The sequence below is a fragment of the Ipomoea nil genome, unplaced genomic scaffold (assembly GCF_001879475.1).
Source record: "Ipomoea nil cultivar Tokyo-kokei standard unplaced genomic scaffold, Asagao_1.1 scaffold2283, whole genome shotgun sequence".
Taxonomy (NCBI): Eukaryota; Viridiplantae; Streptophyta; class Magnoliopsida; order Solanales; family Convolvulaceae; genus Ipomoea; species Ipomoea nil.
Genome location: NW_017618711.1, coordinates 1,936,811 through 1,962,500, shown reverse-complemented (window position 1 = coordinate 1,962,500; position 25,690 = coordinate 1,936,811). Strand labels below are relative to the sequence as shown.

The window sequence follows — 25,690 nt, the reverse complement described above, 5'->3', positions numbered from 1 at the left end:
CTGGCCGGAGAGTGGCGAGACGCGCTGCAGAAGATACTGGGATGGCTATCGCCATTGGCACACAACATGATCAAATGGCAGAGCGAGAGGAGCTTCGAGCACCAAAACCTCTTGCCCAAGACCAACGTTCTCTTGCTCCAAACCTTATTTTTCGCGAACCAGGAGAAGACCGAAGCCGCCATTACCGAGCTTCTGGTCGGCCTCAATTACATCTGGAGATTTGAAAGGGAGATGAATGCTAAAGCCCTATTCGAATGCACAAACTTCAACACCTTCTTGAATTTGCAAGAATTCAAATAATAATTATTGGTCTCAGTGGTTTAGTAGGCACTATCTGGAAGAACAGATCGAAATTAGAAATTTAGTAACTACAGTGTGGAGATTATATCTAAAGTGGACAGATCCCCGTCAATGAGTTACCATGGCTGATGAAGAAAAAATCAAGTAATAATTTTTTTTTAATTTAATTTTTATTTTTGGTATATCATTGCAATTAAGAATCTAGAGATTGAGAATCCTCTTCTAGATCTAAAGAGGGTTATGTTTTGGCTCTAACCCTGCCGGTATAAGTGTATATTGTAATTTATTATCTTTGGTCATATAATATATATGTGTATGTATGATATGATGGGATTGGGTCAAAACTTCATTTCATGATTTCAAAGTCGATCATGTGAACTTATTCTTGTAGTTGCTATATATTATGATGGTACCACATGGATCCACTTAATTTGATTAAGGCATACCAAATAATTTCTTGATATGCACATGAATCAACCTTGATTATGTTAATTAGAATAATAATTTCAAATATAATAAATATGAGTGTGATGGGCAGTTGGATTATAATTGTCATTTAATATCTTGGTCACTTTTTTTTTTTTTTTTTTTTTTTGGTTTATGAGTGTGATTTAGTTGAGGAGAATTTAATCAAATTTCCTCCCACTTTGGATACTCCATGAACCACATATTCTTTTGATATTTCTGGTTAGGTTGCAAATGCATATTCACATGATCCAATAATAACTAACTATATTGGTATGAAAAAAAAAAGTTTTAAAAATGCTATTTTTCATGGACAGATCAGATGATTCAGTAATTAATAAAATAAATGTTGGGCGGAGCCAGTAAAGGGGTTATGTCTAGTATCCAGTGGCTGAGGGATTGTTGGGCTAGTAATATTACATGTACTCCCACTTCCTACTCCATTTTGTACTCTTTGCTGAATTGTCATTATTTGATTGGTTTAAATAACAAAGTAGGCCACTGTTTTTCTTCACTCACTTGAACTTATTGGTACACGTGACGGGAGTTTATACTCCATGGGAATACATATATCATTTTCCTTGTTGGGCGGAGGTCGGTAAAGCCTCTAAGGGCCAAGTCTAGCACCCAGCCTATCTCGAACAATGTAATGATGGTTTATAAGTAAGGAAATAAGTTGCGCATTCGCTACTAGCTATAGCTTTTGGCCTGAGTGGTAAGTGCTTGATCCTAATAAATGTATCAGAGCCAAGTCACTGGTTTGATTCAATTTCTAGTTTTTTTTATCAAAAAAATGATCAGAGGTGATGAAGACTCATTGTGTGCAGAATGTACAGGTAGATCAGAGGTGATGAAGACTCATTGTGTGCAGAATGTACAGGTAGATCAGAGGTGTCAAACATCCTCATAAACATGTCATGCTTAATGTTTTGGGCGAATTTAAATGGATGGATGAAATTGTATGAAAGTGTGGAAATTGAATTGGAAGGAAAATTGAGTAGTCTTAATGAGCTGACTATAACTACTGCATTTCACTGTCAAATATCCCAAATGCCATATGGCCATACACTTCTTATTGGGGCCTAAGAAATCATTACTACAACTTCAAAATGCATGAGGACAAGAAATGTTTTCTTAATAAATAATGCTAGTAGAAGATAGATGAGATCATGAGAAGCCATGGCCATGATTTCAGTATATGAGGTTGGCCCTACTTTCTAGAATTTTTTTTTTGAAATTTTTTTTTCCAAAGAATGCAATAACATACCTTTTTCAATTGGTGGATACATAATATTTAGCTAGCTCCCAGGCCAGCTGATATTTGGGGTAACAATGTGACAGCAACCCATATTATTCCATATTTTCTCCACACTACTTTGCCTGCTCTTTGTTTGCCCTTAATATAATGGTGTTGCTTTAAAATTTAGAAGAAAAAATAAATAAAAACTCAACTGAACATGAACCACATAGGCTAGACCTTTACCTAAGGAGCCCCCAACTGAACATGAACCACATGCTAGACTTTTACTTATTGCGCACAAGGAGCCCCCCACTTTGAGTGAGACTCGATCCCTGGTCATTCTTTCCAACTTTCACTTCTATGACCAGTTGAGCTGCCCATGCGGGCAAAAAAATTATAGTTTCATGCTAGGATGGGGTCATGATAATTATATTTCCATCCAAACATTTAACATTCATTCGATCATAAAGTTTATCGACTGATATTAAATAAATTTAACACACTTCATAATCAAATAGACCATATATAGGTGCTAGCTAGTAATGTTTAGTAAACTGTATCAGGGGATCACTTATTCTGTGACTGCTTTTGACTTACAAAGTTCTTTGGCGGCTATATATCTAATTGTCATATTCTAGGTGGACATTAACCAAGTAATAAGTAGGTGAACATTAACCATTTAATCACATCCCTCCATAGTAAGTCACAACGCCACGTTTCAAATCAAGTAGGAGCTGAACTCGATCAATCCAACTGCCCAACATGTATAATCAACTTTTATGATTTGAATAGACTAATAAGGAACTCAATATTCAATACATTCATTAGAGCATCCACATTGGTTGGGAAGAATGGGGAGATAATGTAAGAGTGATTAGGAAAGAGAGTGTGGGAGAGGAGTGAAAAAAAAAAAAAGAAAAAACAAAACAAAACAAAAATTAAAAAAAAAAGAAAGTAGTCAGACGCGTCAGGCGCGCCGACTGGCGCGCCTGACGCGCCTCCGGGCGCGTGCAGTGCACGCGCCCGGCTTTTGCCCAAGGCTGTGCGCGAACGCGCACAGCCTTGCTTCTTCTTCTTTCTCTTTTTTTTTTTTTTTTTTTTTTTTTTCTGACAATCTCCCTACATTTGCAGGGAGATTATTTCTCAATTATCCCATGTCCACACTAGCTATTATCTCAATAAGGGAAGAATTAATGCTGAATTATCTCAACAATATCCACAAGTGTGGATGCTCTTACCTCTATTCTAAAAAGTCTTTAGCTTTTTAGGTTCTGAAAGGTTGCATACGCATCTTTAATTTCCTCATTGGTTCTTTAATTTCCGCGCTTTTTAGTTATATTTCTAGTCTATACATGGAGGTAATCAATCCCCATCAACCCTAGCTAACATCTAACTTTATAGGCAACCGATACCATGAGAGATCTCATACTTCAATTCGTTATAAAGTGATACAATATTTTCTCTTAATTAGAATACTTCTTAACATTTTTTTTTTTTTTTTTTTGAAACATCTTAACATTTGTTGTGCACCGTGTCATTGCAAGATTGTTGCCTTTAGAACCAACTATCAATCGTTATGTTGTGCAACCGTGTGCACCATGCAGTTGCAAAAATGACGTCGTTTTGACTAAAAACGCGCATCCTGCTTAAAAAAAAAAAAAAATCAGTTTTGATTCCCGTAAAAAAAAAAAAGTTCATTCATTCTGGATATTTAGTTCATTCATTCTGGATATTTAGACGGAAATCAACACTAATTTTTTTTCATTCATGTTGGATATTTAGTTCATTCATTCTGAATTTTTAGTTCATTATATTCATTCTGGATATTTAGTTCATTCATTTTGGATATATAGTTCAAATTATGCACAACATAATGTTATTGCCAGGAATCGAAACTGAAATTTTTTTTTAAGTGGGACGCGTGTTTTTAGTCAAAACGACATCGTTTTTGTAACTATATGCACCATGCATGGTGCACAAACTGCATACGATTGTACAACATAATTATACCCACAACCTCTTGGAAAATATAGGGCCCCCTGTTAGGGGCAAATTATTACATAATTTGGGTCTAAAAATACACAATTTACATATTGAATATTCACAATTTACGTACAGAACACTAATAAGGATGTCAATTGTAGGCTGAAATCGATATGTTGGTCTGATAAGACTGAAAACTTTGTGAATTGAGGCCTAAAAATTAAACCAACAAGAAAATCAAGTTAATCGGGCCAGTCTTTTTGGACTATGAAGCTGTGTGAGCTAGCATGGCAATTTATATCCTGCACCACGACGCGAGTTGCACTGTGCGCCCAGATGCAAAACGACGTCGTTTTAATTTTTTTTTTTTTTTTTTTAATTTCCCGCCCCAGTGAATGGCAGTAATTTTTTCTTTAAAAAAAAACTTGCTGTTCAAAAATGTACATAATGTTATACTAGAATATACAATTGTATACATGAATGTACATAATTATATAACAAAATATACATACTCTTTTTAAAAGATAATACACATAATCTAACATAATACATAATAAACATAAACTTTTAACATAATACACATCAACTCTTAACATAATACACACAAATTTTCTGATTCGAATGTACATAATTGTATAAAAAGAATGTACATAATTGTATAAAAAATGTAGATAACTGTATGAACAAATACACATAATTGTGTGAACAAATACACATAATCATAGCAACTTCCTACCGCGCATCCCAAAACGACGTCGTTTTGGGAGGCGCGCAGCGCACAGTGCTACGCGCGCCGTGGTGTAGGGTATAACGATTGACTTTTAACATCTAACTAACGATAAGTTCACGGATTGACTAATGGTGATACTATTTTGTTTATTTCGTCCAAATTTGAAAAATCAACATAGTCAGAGGACCATTGCTGGAATTAACTCTTTAATTAACTTAGTAAATAATATTTTAATAAATTTATTACAAAATAAAATACTTTTAATGAAAATAAATAAGATTAAAAAAAACAAATTATAATTATTACATTATGGTGTAAATATATTAATTATTTTTAGATATGGAAGTTTATATTGATTGAATAATGTATAAATTTATAGTTATTAGTGTAAATGAACTCGTTTATTAAAATTTAAAATTTAAAATGTTAATTTAAAAATATCAAAAGTTTTAATTAAGCCAGCCAAACAACCGGATGTCTTAAGGTTAGGACTGAATTTTTAATCCAGTCCAACCAAAAATCAAGCGTGCTAGCCTAATTGATACCCATATATATATAATTTATTAACTAAATGTACATCATATATTAACTATGTCATTTTGGACGACAATCTACAATGTAAAATAGGAATTGGGAAGGCTTAGTGTAAGCATGGAGTCCATCTGTCCATGTACACTATATATAATGCTTCAACAGCGACCTAACACTAGAATAATTTCGATACCAAAATAACACATTTGAAATTTAGTTCTAACAACCAAATATTTTTCCAATGAAACATGCAACTGAATGCACACCAAAAGCGTCCAATATACACAAATCTTTGTGTACAGAAACGATACAAATCCTAAACCAATAGCTGAAAAATGGTAAGAAAGCGTATAGAAGAGAGGGACCAACAACAACAAAAGCATTACCGATGAGGATCAGTACCCTGTCCGGCCATCCCCAATGGATTTCACCCGAAAAAAAACCAAAAAATTGATATTAAGTTCTTCCAACACTGCAATCACTGAAAGTCTATGAGATAGATGGTTCCAAAATTAACTCTAGCTTCTCTGCTTCACTGAGATTAAAAATAGTGCAACACTCCTCGTCTGGGTTCGAGATTAACTCTACCTCCTCTGCATCACTGAGACAGACACTAATGCAACTCTCCTCATCTTCATCTCGAACCCAGTATTTGCTGAAATGTTTGACCCTAAACCTCCATTCTCCTTTGATTGGATCAAAGGACAAAAATTCAGCACCTTGATCCACTGCCTTACTTATAAGCACCTTTTTATACCTCTCAACTATTGGCCCATCAGTGAAGTGACGCCCAGTCTTCTTGTCATGACATTTTATGTTGAGGAGTGTAACCTCAGCAGGTTTGTTAAGACCTTGTCCAACAGGTGGTTTTTTGCTCTCATCCATGTACACTTCTACCTCCCGATTGTTGAATTGAACAATAGACTCCAGATCAAGCCTTCGTACATCTGTTTCCCCAATGAATTTTATGCTACCAAAGCCATGCCTTCCCACAATGAAATCTTTCACGCGACGGCAAAACCCAGGTTCAGCCCTTTCCTTTGCTGCCAGCTCTTGGATCCGAGGCTCAGTGTAATAATCTGACTGCCTTAGCTTTGGCATCAGTGCCTCAATGTCAGCCCCATGTTCATATACAATGGCTGCTTCACCAGCTCGGTGGCCAGTAAGAGTAATGGAAGAGCCTCCTTTTTGCCCTGAATTGCCATCTTGGACAACACTAGTTTTCTGGTTCAGTTTAAGAGCTACGGTTTCTTTATTGCTGCCGTTCTCAGTAAAACCATCTGCACAACAGGTCCCAGTAAAACAAATTAGGCGTATTTATTATTTAACGGACTTCATTATTGGTGTCATTTTTCAGTAAAACCCTCTATGCAACAGCTACCAAGATAACCAAATTAGGCATAATAGTTTGAATTACTCACTTTTGGTTCATTGACTATAGTGACATTTCCAATTTTAGTCCATCAATTTAACCAAATTTAGTCCTTTGACTTTTTGGACAATTCACCAAACTTCACCCTTTTGCCTAAACTTTTTGGACATTGAAGTAAAAAATGCTTCCACTTTATGGACATCCAAATATCATCCTTTTAGTCAATTCAAAAAGACAGGCAACTAAATTCCATCAAATTAGTAGACAACTAAAAGTGAAAATGCACTATAATTGACGGACCAAAAGCAGTATTAACACTAACAGTTTTATAATGATAGTTTTAACAAATTATTTCAAAATCATATTTTCCAGCAAAATGCAGAATTTGGAATCTGCAATTGCAAGAAGGTATTTAGAAGTTCATTCAAGCCTTAGATAGCATTAATATAATGAAAGAAGTTTAATTTTCATGTGTTTTGTATATAGTATTGCTTGTTACCAGCCACAGGATAATCTAACCCAATTAATCTCTATTTTAATGTATTCATAAAGTGTGCCCCTATTTTGGTGGGACATTCAAATATCATTGATAGTAAGATATAACCAGAAAAAATTATCCCAATGCTCCAGCAAGCAAACAAAATAGGTAGAGTAGGTGACCATTCATGCATCATTTCTCATTGTACATAGTAAATTCTGAAGACTTACCAAGATGAACTAAAATTATATATCACACATGCACTTCTAGTATCTGCATTACATAAATTTATACCTATATGGCCTAGCCTCAGGAATCTGTAATAATTACACCCTCCCCTACTAAAAATTATTATACAGGCTACAGATGAAGCCCTCTTTATTCATTTGTGGTTAAGCAGAACTGGGTTGATTTCATATTAAAACTGGATAAATTAACTTCCCAGGTGTATATCAAAGGTCCTTTTTCACTCTCCTAGGTAAGCTAGTGTAGCCTGCAACTAAAACCCCTTGGACTATCAATACACTCAGCAGAGACTTCAGTTGAGAACAGATGGCAAAAAACTGAACTGTTTGCAAGGGGAACTTAAACAAAATACTAGTCCAGAACAAGTCAACGGCCATTTGTATCAGATAAAGTGCATATGCACAGCTAGGTTTTCCAATGAAAGGCACTAGATTGACTGATTTTGCAGCTAAGCTAATACTTTGCAATAACCTATGATAGATCAAGCCCACTCCAAAATTCTAGATGGTAAAAAACAACACTGATCCTAATCCCATATTCATCATATTATTTACCTAACATATTAGATCATAAAGAGTTACAGCATGCTATAACAAAAAGCACATGAAAAATCAATTAAATCCAATAACTTACTTTCTTTATCTCCCTTGCAGACCCCATTAGCAAGAGGAGCAGATGTGTCTTCAAGGACTTTGCCTGGATATGGAGAAAGAATGATTACCTAAAATCAGCCACATGAACTAACACAAACTAAATATAAAATAAAAAACCGGAACATGAAATTAGTGGATAAAATATAAGCTTGAAAGAAATTGAAGTTTAGATAACATGCACCCTTACGTATATAACAGATACATTATTGTAAAGTACGTGAAAGCAGAAAAGCAAACATGTAAGGTAAGACGCAACAGGCCAATAAGATCAGCACATTTTTTTAATACAGTTGATAAAGTAAGCCAAAAACAATCTAGAAATTATTATTTAAAAAATACAAAAATATAAACATATCAGCGATCCCATGCCTTGCAAACCATCAAGACCGCAAGAAGAAAGATGGAATATGATATAACACAGATAAAATGATTTCAGTGGAACAGTTATTTTTTTAAAACCAAACTAACTTATGCAAAGATTCCAGTTAGCCTGCAAATAACTTATCACAGCAATTACGAAACTGATAGGAGGCAAGTACTTTTCAGCAAAAAAAATACTAAATAAAATTGGTGAAATAAGAAACAGGTTTAACAGTCCACCATTATAACCAAGATTTCTGCAGAATGTCAGCACATTATAGTTATCAAACTAGTCAGATGCTTTATTCCAGCCCCTGGATTATTTTTAGAGTTCTCACTCTTACCCAGAGGCTCCTAGCTTAAAAGAAAGGAGAAATATCCAAGCAGCAACTTACCATTCTCTTCAGCTACAGAACATAGGTACTTTGTTGGGGATGGTTTCTCCATACTTGCTTTAGAAGGCCACTGCTCCAATGGACGAATTATCAGAGCTCTTGGATTCTCCCTGGGAACAAAGAAAGCATCTGCTTTTGGTGTGCTAGTTGTTTCTTCGTCATCAGTAAAGAACGGCACCTAGGAAAAAGATTTAGTAAACAAAATTAACATTCAAGTCTCAATCAGCAGAGACAGCACTGTAATAATGGGTCCTTATAGAATGAAAACAAAAGATTGCAACCATTCTACCTTTTGCCCTTCAGGTTTGGGATAATATTTCCTTGCAGGCAACCTAACCCGTCTTTGAGAAAGGTGACGAGAAGTCAATAATGATGAGATCCTGACTGGAGCAGGTTTGTCTACAACCTGTTTTTGAAAAAGGTTTTATCAAATCTACTTTTAAGTACATAAAAAGGTCTTTAAAAAACTAACACGGGGCAGAAAAGGTATTATACAATTAACTGATAACTTAATCTAGTCTAATTATATACACCGCAATTGTTCATATTTTTTGCATACTTACAGGCAGGCTAGAAATCCCATACTGTATAGAAGGAGAATTGCCTGTGCGACCAATTGACATCTGAGGCATTGCAGGCAAAGTTCCAAAAGGATTACTCAGAGGAGCTGGTTGTAAAACCAATGCGTTTTGGGTGGCTGACCTGTAGCAGAAATGAATGAAAATCATTTTCAGTCCAAATTAATCAAGCATGGAGATTTAATCCCAGGAAAGAGAAACAACTATGAATAGGTTCAAAAAGCACAAATAATTGTTAAACTTCAACATAATGTTTTCCTTGTTAATTAGAAACTGAACAAATTGTAATAAGAAAACTACTTCTAAAGGTGTCTGTAATAAGAAAACTACTTCTAAAGGTGCCCATATGATGCCAAAAGAAGAATAATAATAGAAGCCCAAAAGCACATTATATTACAATGACAAGGATAGGTAGAACCTACCTAAAATTTTATGGATTCTGACCCCTAATTTTCTTGCATAGGGAAGAAAATCAATTGAAAGCCAGAAAACTAGCACTTGAAAGTTCAAAGAAGCACAGTTTCAAAATGATGATTCTTGAAAAAGGAGCTACTATAAAGCCTAAAAAATGATATCAGCTACCACCATCAGATATTTCAAAAATCACTGTTTCCTTTTATTTTATCCTTTCTTTAGTTGGCATGGGAGCCATACATGTAGCAGTAAAAAAAGGATTCTTCAAGTAATAATAAAGAAGAGTTTCGACATACGGCTGAAGAAAATTGCTCTGGCCAAACGCATTTGCTGTCCCAAAACTATTTGCAGCAGCTGTAAAGGAACCCAGAAAAAAAAAAAAAAAAAACAAAAAAAACACATCAGTACTGATAACAACATCCAATCCAAGGCAATTCAATAGAAGTACTTTAAAGACTCAAAATTTCTAGATACCTCCTTGTGTCTGACCAAAGTTACCAAAGCCAAAAGCTGTATTCTGGGAGGCCTGAGTGGGTTGAAAGGGAGTTGAAAGAGAGGGCTGTCCAAAAGAGGGGAAAAACAAGTTTAAAAACCAGCAAACTTGTGTGCAAGAGAAAGATGAATGTAAGAAATATACAATTTGCATAATCACAGGTAAAGAGTCAGAGACCAAAAATGAAATTGGACACCAAGACTCTGTGTATGGCTAACTTACTGTTGTTTGACCAAATCCCAGTTGATTGCTTGTAGTTTGCAGTGGAGTGCTTGGAAATAAGTTCCCACCAAAACCAGTTGATGGTGTATTAAATAGACTTGGTTGACCAAAAGCTGATGTACTCTGCCCAAAGGATGAGGTAGTCTGACCAAATGCTGCACCTGTCTGTCCAAACGCTGATCCAGTCTGCCCAAACGAAGGTGTAGTTGACTGGAATAATGGTGATGATTGAGTATTGAAACTTAAGCTAGAACCAAATGTTGGGTTTGTTGTTTGAGCTGATGTTGAACCAAAAATTGATGTTGAAGGTCCAAAAGCAGATGAGCTCGATTGTCCAAAAAGAGAAGGAGTGGTGTTTGCTGCAAATGTGGAAGCACTTGAACCAAATAAAGAAGGAGTTGTCAATGACGTTGACCCAAACAGATTTGACGTAGTTGAAGCTCCGAAGGCTGAAGAACTAAATGCCGGAGTACTTGAGACTCCAAACCCTGGACTCCCAAATGCAGGTTTTGGGGCAAATGGACTAGAAGATGTAGTGGATGAAAATGGATTGGCGGATGACTGACCAAATGGGGAAGTTGATGAGGTCCCAAATGCAGAAGTAGCAAAGTTGATCCCTCCAGTAGACTGAGCTGCTGGAGCTGGCCCTCCTGAAATTATTAGGTTAAAAAAAGGAAATCAGTACCATGGAACACTACCAGCTTTTCAGTCATTTTAACCTTTCTAGATAAATAGTACCTTTGTCTCCCGCCTGGTAATCCTCAAACCTAAGTTCCTCATGACTTTTGTCTTTATACACTGGCATTGCTGAAATTGACTCTAGTTTCCCAGCAGTCTGTGTACCACTATCTGCCTCAGGTGTCGGTTGGTAAGGAGCCACTCTAGATCCCCGGGGTTGACCTGAAAAAGAAGAGGTTCCAAAAGCTGGAGTAGAAGTTGAGGCACCTGCATGTTATTATGTTATGTAAATGTTAGTAAGAGTATATGGGGACAACCAATTCAGGGAGCTTTAGCTTTGAGATAAAATAAAATCTTAATCTGTCATGCACGTATAAAATAAGTTAAAAATCTCACCAAATGCAGCACTTTGAGTGCCAAAGGGTGACGGTGTTGTGTTGAAAGGAGTGCTGCCAAATGCAGATGTTGATTGGCCAAAAGCAGGAGCAGATCCAAAATTAAAGGGAGTACTTGAAGTACCAAAAGCCTGAGATGTTGTAGAGCCAAATGCGGGAGTGGTGGTAGCACCAAACGCAGGGGTGCTTGTAGCACCAAAGGCAGGTGTGGTAGAAGTACCAAACGCTGGTGTTGTTGAACCAAAGACAGGGGAACTTGAAACACCAAAGGGACTGCCCGTGCTACCAAAAGTTGGGCTTGCCGTTGTACCAAAGGCCGGTGTACTTGAAACTCCAAATGCCGGTGTACTTGTTGCACCAAAAGCAGGGGTACTTGACGAACCAAATGTAGGGGTGCTAGGAGTACCAAATGCAGGTTGACTTTGTGCTCCAAACGGTGTGGATGAACCAAATACATTGCTCCCAAATGCAGGTTGAGATTGCTGAAAGGAGCCTCCAAAAGGACTTGATTGGGGAGTGCTTGAACCAAATGCACCAAAAGCAGGTTTTTGCCCAAATATGGAAGTACCTTCATAATCAAATGCAAAATAAATGAAGTTTATTGAATCATATTTTAAGGCATCTAAACAGAAGGCATAGATCAATTGACACCCTAATTATGGCACTCAAAAATTTAAAATTTAAATGCCAAATTAAGAAAAAGGTTGAGACACAGTCAAATAGCACAAACATTTGATCCCGTTCACAGATTGAATGCAAACACAATAAAAAGTTGAAAGAAACGATAAAAATGTTCTGTTCAAAACTAATTCACATCTATTCAGACTATTACCTCCATAAATACTTCTTATAGTCTCATTTTAGAAATCTATATTCTTACAAGCCAAATATTAGACATCTTAATTAATATTCATTTTTTTGAATATTAATATTCATAGTTAAAGTTAAATAGCACTCATAATCAATGTTGAAAAAGACGCTAGGCGCCTGATTTATTTTATTATATATATATTTTTTAAATTAAACATTAGTTGAGACTTGAGACATTAGTGCATGACTACTAAAGACTATAGTGCTGTTCCCAATTCCCAACAAGCCTTTAGCCTTGAGATACAAACTTATGACTGTAGTGTTGTACCGATGTTCCCAAATCCCAAATCTCTCTCAACACTCAACCGTCGCAACCTTTGTACTCCGAAATTTATATCAACACTCAACCGTCTCAAAGCATCTCTCTAATTCTCTCAACACTCAACAGCCTGAAGTCTTTCCCATCTACCCCTGAGCCGGCGACCAGCTGAGGAGCGTGGTCGCATGGGTGACGCTTCAGAGGGGCGTGGTTGGCAACTGACGGACGAAGGCGGCGACCGGTGGAGGGGCGTGGGGTGGCGGAGGCACTTTGGCAGACTGCAGATTGGCATGGGGTGTCACCGTGTAGGAGACTGCTTCTAACTTCTTACTTCTGAGTTTCTGTAGTCGCGATTCTTCGTGAAGAGAGAGAGAGAGAGACGGATCGGCCGGCTAGGCGGTCTAGGCCCACCCCCTAGCCGGCCAGCCGCGGAGGAAGCCGATTCTGGCCTTCCTCGACGGGGCCAGGATTAATCGGTGCCTGGGCGCGATTTTTGCAACCCTGCCCATTATACCTCTACTTCAAATTTATTTAAATTATATTAGACAAACAAGACGTCTTCCTATGTCCATACATTGATTATTTAGGCAAACAATAAGCATCAATAGTACAATTGAATACAAAACATGTTTAGCCTCTTTGAATTATCAATCACTATTTGGCTGAATTATAGTTTTAAAAAATAAAACAAAAATATAATAATTTCAAATAATAAATTGAGTTTGAATTATTTCACAAACAAGAAAGTAATTACATATTTGAATATTAGAATTACTATTATAATTATTATTTTACAAAAATGTAGAGAATAAGTTTGATACGCTTTTCAAACTAAATAAGAATATATGACCCAGAATAGTGACTATTAAAATATTTAAAAGTATTATTTATTAAGTTGAAGACCATATATATTCAATCTATCAATTTCAAATGCATATACTTCATTCCAATTTCCAAACATATATGAAATTTATCACAAAATGGAACTATTCAAACTTTTAAATGTATAACAGGTCTATCTATAACATCAACTGTATATATATATATATATATATATATATATATATATATATATATATAATGTAGTTCCACTCAGGGATCATTCTACTATTCTAGTACAACCTATAAAAGAGCCCTATTCTATCAGGATTCAGCAAAATTGGCATCAATCTTCATTGTCACCATTCATTAACTTTTCCATTACTTTTCAGCAAACAAACCCAAATCCTATGTGATGTATCTAAGAAGTATTTTTACAGACAGTAGCACTTAAAGCCTACATGACTAATCATATTGAATGAACAAGATGCCTTGAGATGGGCGGAAAGTTAAAGTTCACGATTTTGTTTTTATATATAGAATAGATTATAATAGCAATTGTATTACACTATTTTATAATAATAGAATAGAAATTTTAACCTAGAATTATAGTACAAATAGGAAAATAGAAAACAATGTATTTTTATTAGAAAGATAAATTTTCTAGGAATTGGGCAGGAATTTAAAGTTCAGGATTTTGTTTTTATATATAGTATAGAGTATAGATATAGATTAGAATAGGAATTGTATTACACTATTTTATAATATTAGAATAGAAATTTTAACATAGAATTATAGTACGAATATGAAAGTAGAAAACAATATATTTTATTAGAAAGGGGGATTTTTTTAGGAATTAGGCGGGAAGTTAAAGTTCACGATTTTGTTTTTATATATAGTATAGATTAGAATAGGAATTTTAACCTAGAATTATAGTACGAATAGGAAAATAGAGAACAATATATTTTGATTAGAAAGAGAGATTTTTTAAAAAATTGGGCGGTAAGTTAAAGTTCAGGATTTTGTTTTTATATATAGAATAGATAGATTAATCAATTCCGTATAGCAATTATTTTAAAACCTTTAAATGTTGACAAATTAATATCAAACATTTGTATTTTGTAATAATTATAATATCCAATCTAACAAAGAATCCAATATAACCCGAATTCTTGAGTTTGCACACAAATTATTTCAAAAATTACAATATAACATCATTCTTTTAGAAACATAACTTATTAAAATATCTACTTTATACAACTAAAGTTCCAAATTAAGCTCTTCAAAGAAAATTCTACATATATAAAAAGCATGTTCAAAAATTATAGCCACCAATTAATACCTAGATCAAGAGAATTAATTGTTTTTAGGGTTAGATACCATTCCTCAGTATAATTGTCACAAAATAATGTTTGGGTTCTTTGCGCCTAAGCCTTATTTTAACAATACAACTTGATAATTGGAAAGAAAATAAAAATAGAATTGCAATTTCAATACTGTACATTTACAAATACTTACTGCCAAATGATGAGGATGAACTGCCAAATGCAGGAGTTGATGAAGCTCCAAATGTAGGTGTCGTGCTTCCAAAAGCAGGAGAAGATGCACCAAAAACTGGAGTGGAACCTAAAGGCGAAGAGGACTGGGTTGCTCCAAAAACACCAGTAGATGTGCCACCAAAAATATTAGTCCCGGTTTGAGATCCAAAAGGGGTTGTACCACCAAAAGGCTTAGGTGCAAATGGATTGTTGTTTGTCTGCCCAAAAACTGGTTGTGAGCCAAATGGGCTGCTGGATGACTGCCCAAAAGCTGTTGCATTGACCAAAAATCATTCAGTACACTTGGAAAGAAGAGATTCTCATTTGCATCTATGTGGTGGAAGGGCTAGGGATGGAAATCATAAGAGTCGCACCTTATTTGATTTGTGTGTGTGTGTGTGTGTGTGTTAAGAAATTTTGAATATATAGAAATATGGAAGTGAACTCATTTCTGGATAATGGCATTCCCTATGAAATCAGAAAACCATAAGGACTAACAGAAGCTGATAAAATTTGCATTTCTAGTGAGGAGGAAAAAGAAGAACAACTACTAGGTACAATAATAGATTTCACCTTTTTAAGCTCAAACCTAATTAAAAACCAAAACTAACAAATAAATAAATAAATAAATATATATATATATATATATATATATATATGAACAGCTAAGTTGTTTGTTGTGTAAAAAATGATAATACAAATGCAGCACTTACGGTTCGTTGATCCAAACATCGTTCCGCTTGAATCCTATCCAGCAGCAATTTGGATCCAATGCTAAACTACAACGGGAACAAAATGCAGATTAGTGGCGATTTATATGGCCAGAAAAGAAATACATCGTGCTAAGAGAACACAAATATCTTATCTTACTATATAAAAAAACCACAAGCATTGGGAATCACGTTAGAGCCAAAAAAATCCCGCCTACTAAAAACACAGTCGTTTAGTATTTGTATAGAAATAGAGTTCTAAAGACACTATTATACAGTTGCCCTGTGATAGCCGACTTTGGTATCCTAAATCATACATGTTTTCCGATGAGCATTAATTACATAAATTCATTCGAAGAAAACTGTTAGTATTCCAATGTCACGCCCTCATGCCACACATTAAATAGCCAAAGAATCCATGAAACTCTTTACAGAGTCTTATAAAACCCTCTCTAATATCTTCCCAGAACTTCCGCAATAATAGGAAAAAAGAGGAAGCCACAACCTACACCAAATCCAGGTATTAGAACTTTCTTAACTGCAGTAAGCATCATATTTCATTATCATCATGTGCAAATAACTCAACCAATGTGTTAATGACAAACATATATGCAAAAGAAAATTAAAAATTATAGAAGTATTTTTGAAAGCAATGTAAATCTTATCATATGATATCACATGAAAAGGCATTCATTGAGTTCTATTACTGTTACTGTTAAAACGGTAAACACTCAGAAATTAAATTTTATAAGCATCTAAAGCCTCTTCTATAAACTTAGTGTTCTAGATGACTGGTAGTTTATATAACAGTGTAAAAATGTGTTCTATAACAGGCTTACCAAGTGATAGGCATCACGAAACAGCTAATAGCTTACAAATACCAAACGAAAAAATGTATTTGTTAGGCAGAAATAGAATAAGCAAATAACAGAGAATGTAATTTCGAACTAAATTACCAGTATTGCCTAACTTAGTCGCTAGAGTAAACCTATCAACCAGATTCGCAAAACTCAACATACGAACTATATTTTTTAATTCACAAAAAAAAAAAAAAAAAAAAAAAAAAAAAAAAAAAAAAAAACCAGATTCGCATAATATATTCTTGCCCACCGCTTCTCACCCCTCTAATTCTTGCCTTCTGCCGTCTCCAATCACCAGATCTTCATCCTCTGCTTCTCGTCTTTTTCTTCGCCGTCTTCGCTTCAAAATTGCCGTTTATTTTCGCTGCTTCGCATCGTTCGCAGAGGAAATTGGGTAGGGATTGGGAATGGGTTGTGGGTAAGTGGGTTTGGGTATTTGTGGGTAAGTGGGTTTGGGTATTTGTGGGTAAGTGGGTTTGGGTATTTAATAATAATAATAATAATAATAATAATAATTATTATTATTATAATAATAATAATAATAATAATAATAATAATAATAATAATAATAATAATTGCAGAGAAAAATAATTTTGAATTTTAAATTCTTAAAATTAAAATAATTTAATAATAATATTTTTTCAAATATAATTTAATTATAGTTAAATAAACTAAAATAATTAACTTATGCCCTAGAAAAAGTATAGATGTTGATTTAAATTTTATAATCATTTACCAATAAGAGTTTATATATTTTGTTATATTTGTAACTTAAAATAATACAATACACTCATACCTTTAAATGTCATTTTACATGCAATAAGCTAACACTAATCAGCTAATTTACCAAACATTTTTATATAACCAGCTAATACAATCAGTTAGTCAAACCAACTAACACAATCAGCTATTAGCTATCAGCTACCAGCTATCAACCATTTGTCAAACACCCTCATTGTATATAATAGTAAGTCTATGGTGTTAATAGTGAATTTACTTATTTACTTAATTATTTTTAACAAAACTGAATTTCCATGATTATATTATTACCGTATGAGATTTGTAAGCTTTTTCATATATTATTTCTTCGATAGATGGGAGTTTAGTCAAGTCGTCAATAACGAGTAATAATCATATAGCATCATCAATTGGCAGATCAAATATTTCTCATGTAACTAATGATACAATTGGTAAGTTATTATTGCTAATAGCATAGAGTTGTTATAATTGCAATTAATTTTATAGCAAATCTTTTTAAAATTTTGGGTCACCAAATTTTTAATAAATTTTTGTTTTATCAAATTTTTTATTGACAATGTAGGGAACGACAGAATTTTAAAGAAAAGGTCTTTTCATACATCCATGGGGAATGATGTCCAGTCTCAATTGCCATTGTACTCAACTATACCGCTTAGTGATATTACGAATTGTATGTATTAAAAATTTTAACGATCTTTATAAATATATAACATTTTTCTTTGTTTTTTTTATTGGTAACTGTTTTATATCATTTTTTTTTTCAAATTTAAAGGTGGTTCAAACGGCATGACAAGAAATCAAGTACATACACGGTCTAATCAAATTATTCTATACAACACTACTAGCATTGCTGCGACTGGAAATAATCAAATATGTATATTAGTATATACACAATTACATTTTTTTTTTGAATATACACAATTACATAATTCTTAATATATATTTCTAAGTACCTTCAATATTCATATAAGCATTTTAATATATTCTCATTTTAAAAACAGCTGAAAAAGATCACTATTGCAAAAAGAATGGTTCAAGTTTGACAATGGATTTAGCTCATGAAACATGTACAGAACCCATGTTCATTCCGAGGAATTTGTCTCAAGATTTCGAAAATGTTTCCCAGCCAAATGGAATGGAAGAGAGTTGTACTCCTGGTCAGGCTTAAACATTTTAATTTGATTAACTGTATAGACAATTTTTAGAAATATGAAATTATTCTAAACCGATTGGATAATAAATCAATTTTTTTTTCTTTTGATTTTTTTGTAGTCGAATATTCAGATTTAGGCGATCCAGATTACAAGTGTGATCATTGCAATGCAATTTTCTGGCATGAAGAGAGGGTTAACAAATCGGTTGTTAGCAAATCGCCGATATATTTAGTATGTTGTGGTCATGGCAAGATAAAGTTACCGTTAATGATAGTACCTCCAAAAAAATTACATGGCCTTTTATTTCTTCCGGGTGACAAGAGGACAAGTTTCTTAGAACACATTAGGACATATAATAGTATGTTTTGTTTTACTTCAATGGGTGGTAAAGTTGATAAGTCTATCAACTGTGGAAATGCCCCACCAATTTTCAGGATAAATGGTCAAAATTTTCATCTAATTGGAAGCTTATTACCCTTAGATGGTAATCAACCAAAATTTGCCCAGCTTTACATACATGATACTCAAAACGAGGTCAACAATCGCGTCAACAAATTCAGGTGGTGTGTCAAAAATAATTTACACTTAGCTACTAAACAATTTTATGTGAAAAATTGTAATATTAATTGAATAAAGTATACATGTTTAAACGTTTTTGTAGTAATGACGAGGGGAGATACAGAATTCATGAAGGGGTTGTTGCAGACATAAAAGAAGTATTAGATGAGCATAATGTGTTAGTTAAACCATTTCGTATGGCTAAGGGAGAGATTGAGGCTAACCCCCGAGTCAAAGTCAAGATGAGGCTTATTGGCAAAAGAAGTACTGATGCAAGAACATATAACTTACCAACAGTTTCTGAAGTTGCAGCTCTAATAGTGGGTGATTTAGATCCAATGTTAGGTCAAAGAGATATTTTGGTTGAGTCTAAATGTGGAGAATTGAAGAGTATAAGTGAGCTAAATCCATCTTATCTACCCTTACAATATCCGATTTTGTTCCCATACGGTGAGGATGGTTATCGTGAAGATATACAATTCACGGTAACAACTTCAAGCTCTACAATGGGAAGGCAACGAATATCACAAAGAGAGTTTTTCGCTTTCCGTATACATGAGATGATAGAGGAGGTCAACACACTCCTGTTTTCCAAGAGACTACTACAACAGTTTCTGGTAGATGCGTACACAATGGTGGAATCCAGTAGACTAACTTACATCCGGCAAAATCAAAAGTCGTTGAGGTGTGAAGCATACAAAGGGTTGACAGATGCTTTGACACGTGGTGAAGTGGACCCTACCACTCAAGGTAGGCGAATTGTGCTACCATCAAGTTTCACTGGGGGGGCTAGATACATGATACAAAATTATCAAGATGCCATGGCTATTTGTCAGTGGATTGGTTACCCAAATTCGTTTATTACATTTACATGTAATCCCAAGTGGCCAGAGATACAACGCTATATCAAGAAACGGTGTTTGAATGCTGAGGATAGACCCGACATAGTTTGTCGAATTTTTAAAATGAAGTTGGATTCCCTTATTAAGGAAATAAGGATGGGACAATTATTTGGGGAGGTGAATTCAGGTTTGTAACTAATAATATCATGCTTTCAGTTTGGACATATTACATTTTATAATGAGATGGTTATATAATTTTTTTTTCAGTTATATATACAATTGAATTTCAAAAGAGAGGGTTGCCTCATGCTCATATTTTACTATTCTTGGCAAGACAACGGGCTGAATTATCCACTTCTTACATGGACAGTATTATATCAGCAGAGATTCCCAACAAAGATCAAGATATAAATTACTTTAATGTAGTTGGGGAATTTATGATTCATGGTCCATGTGGTAATGCAAATAAGAAGTCTCCATGCATGGTCAACGGAAAGTGTTCAAAGCATTTTCCCAAAAAAATTGTAGATTGTTCGATCTTAGATGAGGATGGTTACCCAAAGTATATGAGATGTGATGATGGTCGAATAGTATTGAAGAATGGTACGCAATTGGACAATCAATATGTAGTCCCCCATAATAGGTACCTTCTTTTGAAATACAATGCACACATAAATGTTGAGTGGTGTAACCAATCAAGGTCTATCAAGTATCTTTTCAAGTATGTCAACTAGGGTAATGATAGGGTGACTGCTGAGTTTTATAAAAGTACAGTGGATGAACATTCTGCTGAGGTTATAGATGAGATTGACAAGTGCTATGACTGTCGTTACGTGTCTGCATGCGAGGCCACATGGCGACTTCTCAGCTTTGACGTCCAATTTAGAGCACCAGCTGTGGAAAGTAGGGGTGTTCATTCGGTTAACCGTTCGGTTAACCGAACCGTTTTAACCGAACCGAATTAACCGAACTTTTTTTTGCTTTAACCGTTAACCGAACCGAAATTTACTCTACCGAATTGACCGAACCGAACTTTTTTCGGTTAATCGGTCGGTTAACCGATTAACCGAAATTTTTAACCCTAAAATTTAAAATCCATAAAATAATTCCTAAAATAATAATTCCAATTAAAATAAAATACATATCATAATAAATTCATATTATTATGTATTCTATTTGACATTTTGACTATTTTTTATTTTAGTAATTATATATTTAATATTTAATATATTATATATTATATATATATTCTAAAATTCGGTTAACCGTTCGGTTAATTCGGTTAACCGACACTTTCGAACCGAATTAACCGTTAACCGAATTTTAGGAAAACCTTTAACCATTAACCGAACCGAAATATTTCGGTTCGAAAACGGTTAACCGAATTTCGTCGGTTCGGTCGGTTAACCGAAATTTCTCCAAAATTTGCACACCCCTAGTGGAAAGATTAAGTTTTCATTTGCCAGACTGTCAATATGTGATATTTGATGACGATGATAGTATTGAACGCGTGCTAAGTCGTCTTACAGTAGCCCAGAGTATGTTTACTGCATGGTTTGAAACTAACAAGAAATACCAAGATGCAAGACTTTTAACATACATTGAGATGCCAAATAAGTTTGTGTGGAAAAGAAATGTTCGCGAATGACATCCAAGGAAAAGGGGTTACTCTGTTGGTCGTATATTTTATGTACCACCAGGCAGTGGTGAAATATATTACTTAAGGTGTCTGTTGAACATAGTACGTGGTCCAATAAGTTTTGAAGAGATCAAGACTTTTAACGGTGTAACTCACTTAATGTTCAAGGATGCATGTTACGCCCGCGGCTTGCTAGATGATGACAAGGAATACATTGATGCAATCAATGAGGCTAGCCATTGGTCGTCTGGACACTCATTAAGAAAACTTTTTGTCATACTGCTAACATCAAATTCAATGTCGAGGCCAGAATCAGTTTGGAATGTTACATGGAAACTACTTTCTGAAGATGTTGAATTTCACCATCGAAGAGTTGCTGGAAATCCCGGTTTGTTATAATTTATGTTTTAATATATATTTTCATTATGAAACATAGGTTTACTATAATTGTCTAACATTAATAATCATGATTACAGAGTTGATGTTGCCGGAGGAATCGAAAAAAAAATTATGCTTTGATGGAAATTGAGAAATTGTTACAAGCGTATAATAAGTCTTTAAAAGACTTCCCACCCATGCCATTACCAAATTTAGCTGATAGGTCATTACTTATTAATAGATTGCTGTTGGAGGAATTGTCTTATGATCGTGAAGCTCTGTTTAAGGAGAGTGAGATGTTAACTTCCAAATTCACAGATGAACAAAGAGTTGTATATGACACTATAATTGCAGATGTTCAAATAAGTAATGGTGGTTTATTCTTCGTATATGGTTATGGTGGTACTGGAAAAACCTTTATGTGGAAGGCGTTATCAGCATCGTTGCGTTCTAAAGGTGGTGTTGTCATTAATGTTGCTTCAAGTGGTATCGCTTCCTTGCTTTTACCCGGTGGTAGGACTGCACATTCACGATTTTCAATACCCATATCAGTGAATGAGGATTCAACATGTAACATCAAACATGGTAGTCACCTTGCTGAGTTGGTTATAAAGGCAAAGCTAATAATATGGGATGTGGCTCCTATGATGCACAAGCATTGTTTTGAAGCTTTGGATAGGACAATGAGAGACTTGCTTAGATTCAACAATCCTTTAAGTGCTGAGAAAACATTTGGTGGAAAAACAGTAGTATTTGGTGGAGACTTTAGACAAATATTGCCTGTGATTCCAAAAGGCACAAGGCAAGATATTGTTGGGGCGACTATAAATTCCTCATATTTATGGAATAATTGTAGAGTTTTGCGATTGACAAAGAATCTTCGTTTGAATAGTATTGAACCTTGCGTTGACTAAGCTAAAATTGAGGAGTTTGCTAATTGGATTTCTTTGATTGGTGATGGGACAATTGGTGGCCCAAATGATGGTTTTGCAGAGTTTGAGATTCCAAATGGATTGATACTACCATGTGGCGGTGACCCTATTAAAACCATTGTTGATATAATTTTTCCAGATTTTTTAAATGGTAGATGCGACCACGATTACATGCAAAGTCGTGCGATATTAGCACCAATACTAGATGTTGTAAACTCCATAAATGAGTATATGACTGAATTGCATACTGCAAAGAGTAAGACATACTTCAGTTGTGATAGTGTTTGTAAGTCAGACTCAGCAAGCGGTATTCTTGGAGAAGTCCACACTCCAGAGTTTCTTAATGGGTTGCGTGCATCTGGAATTCCAAACCATGCATTAACATTGAAAGTTGGATCACCGGTAATGTTGTTGCGCAATATAGATCACTCATTGGGTTTATGTAATGGTACGAGATTGGTTATTATAAGATTGTCCGAGCATGTTATTGGGGCTAAAATAATGACCGGTGACAATGCCGGGAGTTCGGTGTTGATACCAAGAATGTCTATGTCTCCATCAGATACAAGATTGCCTTTCAAATTTCAAAGGAGACAGTTCCCATTAATGTTGTCATATGCAATGACAATAAATAAAAGTCAAGGTCAAACACTATCTCATGTTGGGTTGCTCTTGAAGAAACCAGTGTTTGTACATGGTCAATTGTATCTTGCTGCGTCTAGAGTTAGCAATCCTAAGGGTCTAAAGATTCTAATTTGTAATGAGCTTAACAAGAGTTGTATTTCAACAACTAATATTGTGTACCATGAAGTTTTCAATAATTTGTAAATAAATTACCAATTTGCAATTTAGTCATTTTCTTATGTGTCAATGCAATATACTTGACAAACTGTTTAACATTTAATGTGTATTTTATTACATAACATATTGCACAGTCATTTAGTTTATTACAATAACAATATCTAAAATTAAAATATAATTTATTGATCGTGCATTGCACGGGTACCATGCTAGTATATATGTATAACAATTGAAACATATTTTAATCAATAAACACCAGCTACCGAGAATATTTTTGCACTCCAACAACGATATGATTTGCAAAGGAAGGAGATTGCAAGAGATTGATAGAGTTTACCAGAGACATGGAGAAGACAGCAAGAAGTTCAATCGTCGAACTTGATTCACCGGGCGCACTCAAGTGGTTGCGGAAACTATAAGCCTAATTTACCCTTATCGGTGGAAGAAAGACCTGCCAGAATAGGAAGAAGAAACCATTATACAAAGAAAGAGGATTGCGCTATTTTGGATCGATTATTAGGTTCAACGGGCCAAAACGGGTGTTTTCAGTCGGCCAACTATCAAAGCGCTATAAGTTTTGGGCTGGAAGTCTAAATTGGGTTTAATGATATCTCATGTGCCAGTCACTATATCCTGGATCAATATCTACTTTATATTGTGATAATTGATATACAGTGGGTCATAATCCACACAGCTGTATGAAGTATGAAGTATGGTCCAAAAATAATGTCACTTTTTTAGTAAAGAAATGACGATCGTTATTTGTAACAAATCCCGTATATATGATGTGCTCGTAATAAAATGAAACTACAGTATATCTAAAATGAAACTGAATAAGATGTCTCACATATTGAGTGTATATTATTAAATGAAATTGTAGTTTAATTGAAGTGATACTTTACTTGTGCTAAAATGAAACTGCATTATGTATAAAATGAAATTAAATAACATATTTCACATATAGAGTGTATATCCAAGGGTAATAAGCTTCCAATTACCCTTAAAATTTTGACCATCTAAGGGTAAATTTTGACCATCTAAGAGTATATTGATGGAGCAATATATAATATATTTTAAAATGATTACTAGTTATGCCAAGTTATTAATGTTTCTGAAGAAAGTTCCAGTTCAATAATGTCATGGTTTACTCTGATTTTGCAATTTCTATTTTCTCATTCTAGCTTTTTCAGTTATCAAGTCATCATACTGCTAATTCTGCTGTACAAAGAACAACCACTTACCCCAAAAGGATGGATTACTTGACTCTGATCTCTCCATGATTGAATGAAAAGAACCAAATTTCAAATTCATTGTTATGCTTGACATCACTTTCACAAATGCCCCTTCTGGTTTAGAAGAACTCTTTATGCTACAATCTAAAAAATGTATTTGAAAATTATGTTCATTCTTGTGTGCTGCTTGAGAATGCTCCATTGTTATCAGAACTGCACCCATTTCTCATCTACACAATAATGGCACACTCGGATCGTGGCTGTAAATTTCCCTCGTCAACCAAAAAAAAAAAAAAATAATAATAATAATAATGGCACCCCAAAGTATCTGAAATGTATCCCCCATACTTCACTTTTCTTATTATTCTTACATTCTCAACAATTTCTTTTCAGACCAAAAGCTCCAAGTCCAATGAGGCAAGAGAAAAGTGAAAGGTCACCCCAGACCAACTCTCACCTATCTAAGAGCATCTACATCAGTAGATAATATGGGGAGATTACAGTATTAATTCACCCACATCAAATTTATAGCTAATGTAGGGGAGAATAAACTTGGGGAGAATTCTCCGGCAAAATTGGGGATAATGGCAGAAAAAGAAGAAAAAGAAAAAAAACAAAACATGGGCTGCTGTGCGCGTTTTGCGCACAGCAGCCAGCCAACACGGGAGCGTCAGGCGCGCCTGACTCTTCTGTTTTTTTTTTTGTTTTGTTTTGTTTTTATTTTGGTTTTTTTGTTTTTTTTTTCTTCTCTTCCCACATTCTCTCTCCTAATCACTCTTACATTATCCCCCAATTCTCCCCAACCA

General features: G+C 34.6%; 3 protein-coding genes across 8 annotated transcripts in view; 2 read left to right on the top strand and 1 right to left on the bottom strand.

The window, feature by feature from the left end:
* The window catches only part of LOC109151170, a 1,413-nt gene extending 1,113 nt beyond the window's left edge, over nucleotides 1-300 (top strand). The window contains exon 1 of the mRNA XM_019299089.1: nucleotides 1-300. This exon is cut by the window's left edge and continues 1,113 nt beyond it. Coding sequence (XP_019154634.1) covers nucleotides 1-300 — 300 coding nt within the window.
* Nucleotides 301-5,433: 5,133 nt separating this feature from the next.
* Nucleotides 5,434-24,112, bottom strand: LOC109151313 (nuclear pore complex protein NUP98A). 6 transcript variants are annotated; one of them, XM_019299267.1, is made up of 13 exons: nucleotides 23,990-24,112; nucleotides 15,733-15,793; nucleotides 15,000-15,290; nucleotides 11,535-12,101; nucleotides 11,199-11,405; nucleotides 10,461-11,110; nucleotides 10,220-10,304; nucleotides 10,042-10,099; nucleotides 9,317-9,455; nucleotides 9,043-9,159; nucleotides 8,754-8,931; nucleotides 7,979-8,041; nucleotides 5,434-6,529 (listed from the first exon to the last, which is right to left on the bottom strand). In XM_019299267.1, exons 2-13 carry the CDS (start codon nucleotides 15,749-15,751, stop codon nucleotides 5,739-5,741), a joined length of 3,165 nt encoding a protein of 1,054 aa, XP_019154812.1. In that variant the 5' UTR covers nucleotides 15,752-15,793; nucleotides 23,990-24,112; the 3' UTR covers nucleotides 5,434-5,738. The 6 variants fall into 6 exon arrangements, with proteins under 6 accessions (XP_019154812.1, XP_019154811.1, XP_019154807.1 ...); XM_019299266.1 differs by having other exon boundaries at nucleotides 23,916-24,110; XM_019299262.1 differs by having other exon boundaries at nucleotides 15,733-15,798; nucleotides 23,916-24,109.
* On the top strand, nucleotides 19,144-21,940 carry LOC109151169. The gene is made up of 3 exons (XM_019299088.1): nucleotides 19,144-20,089; nucleotides 20,677-20,805; nucleotides 21,603-21,940. The coding sequence occupies exons 1-3, from the start codon at nucleotides 19,144-19,146 to the stop codon at nucleotides 21,938-21,940; spliced, it is 1,413 nt and encodes a 470-aa protein (XP_019154633.1).
* Nucleotides 24,113-25,690: the final 1,578 nt, after the last annotated feature.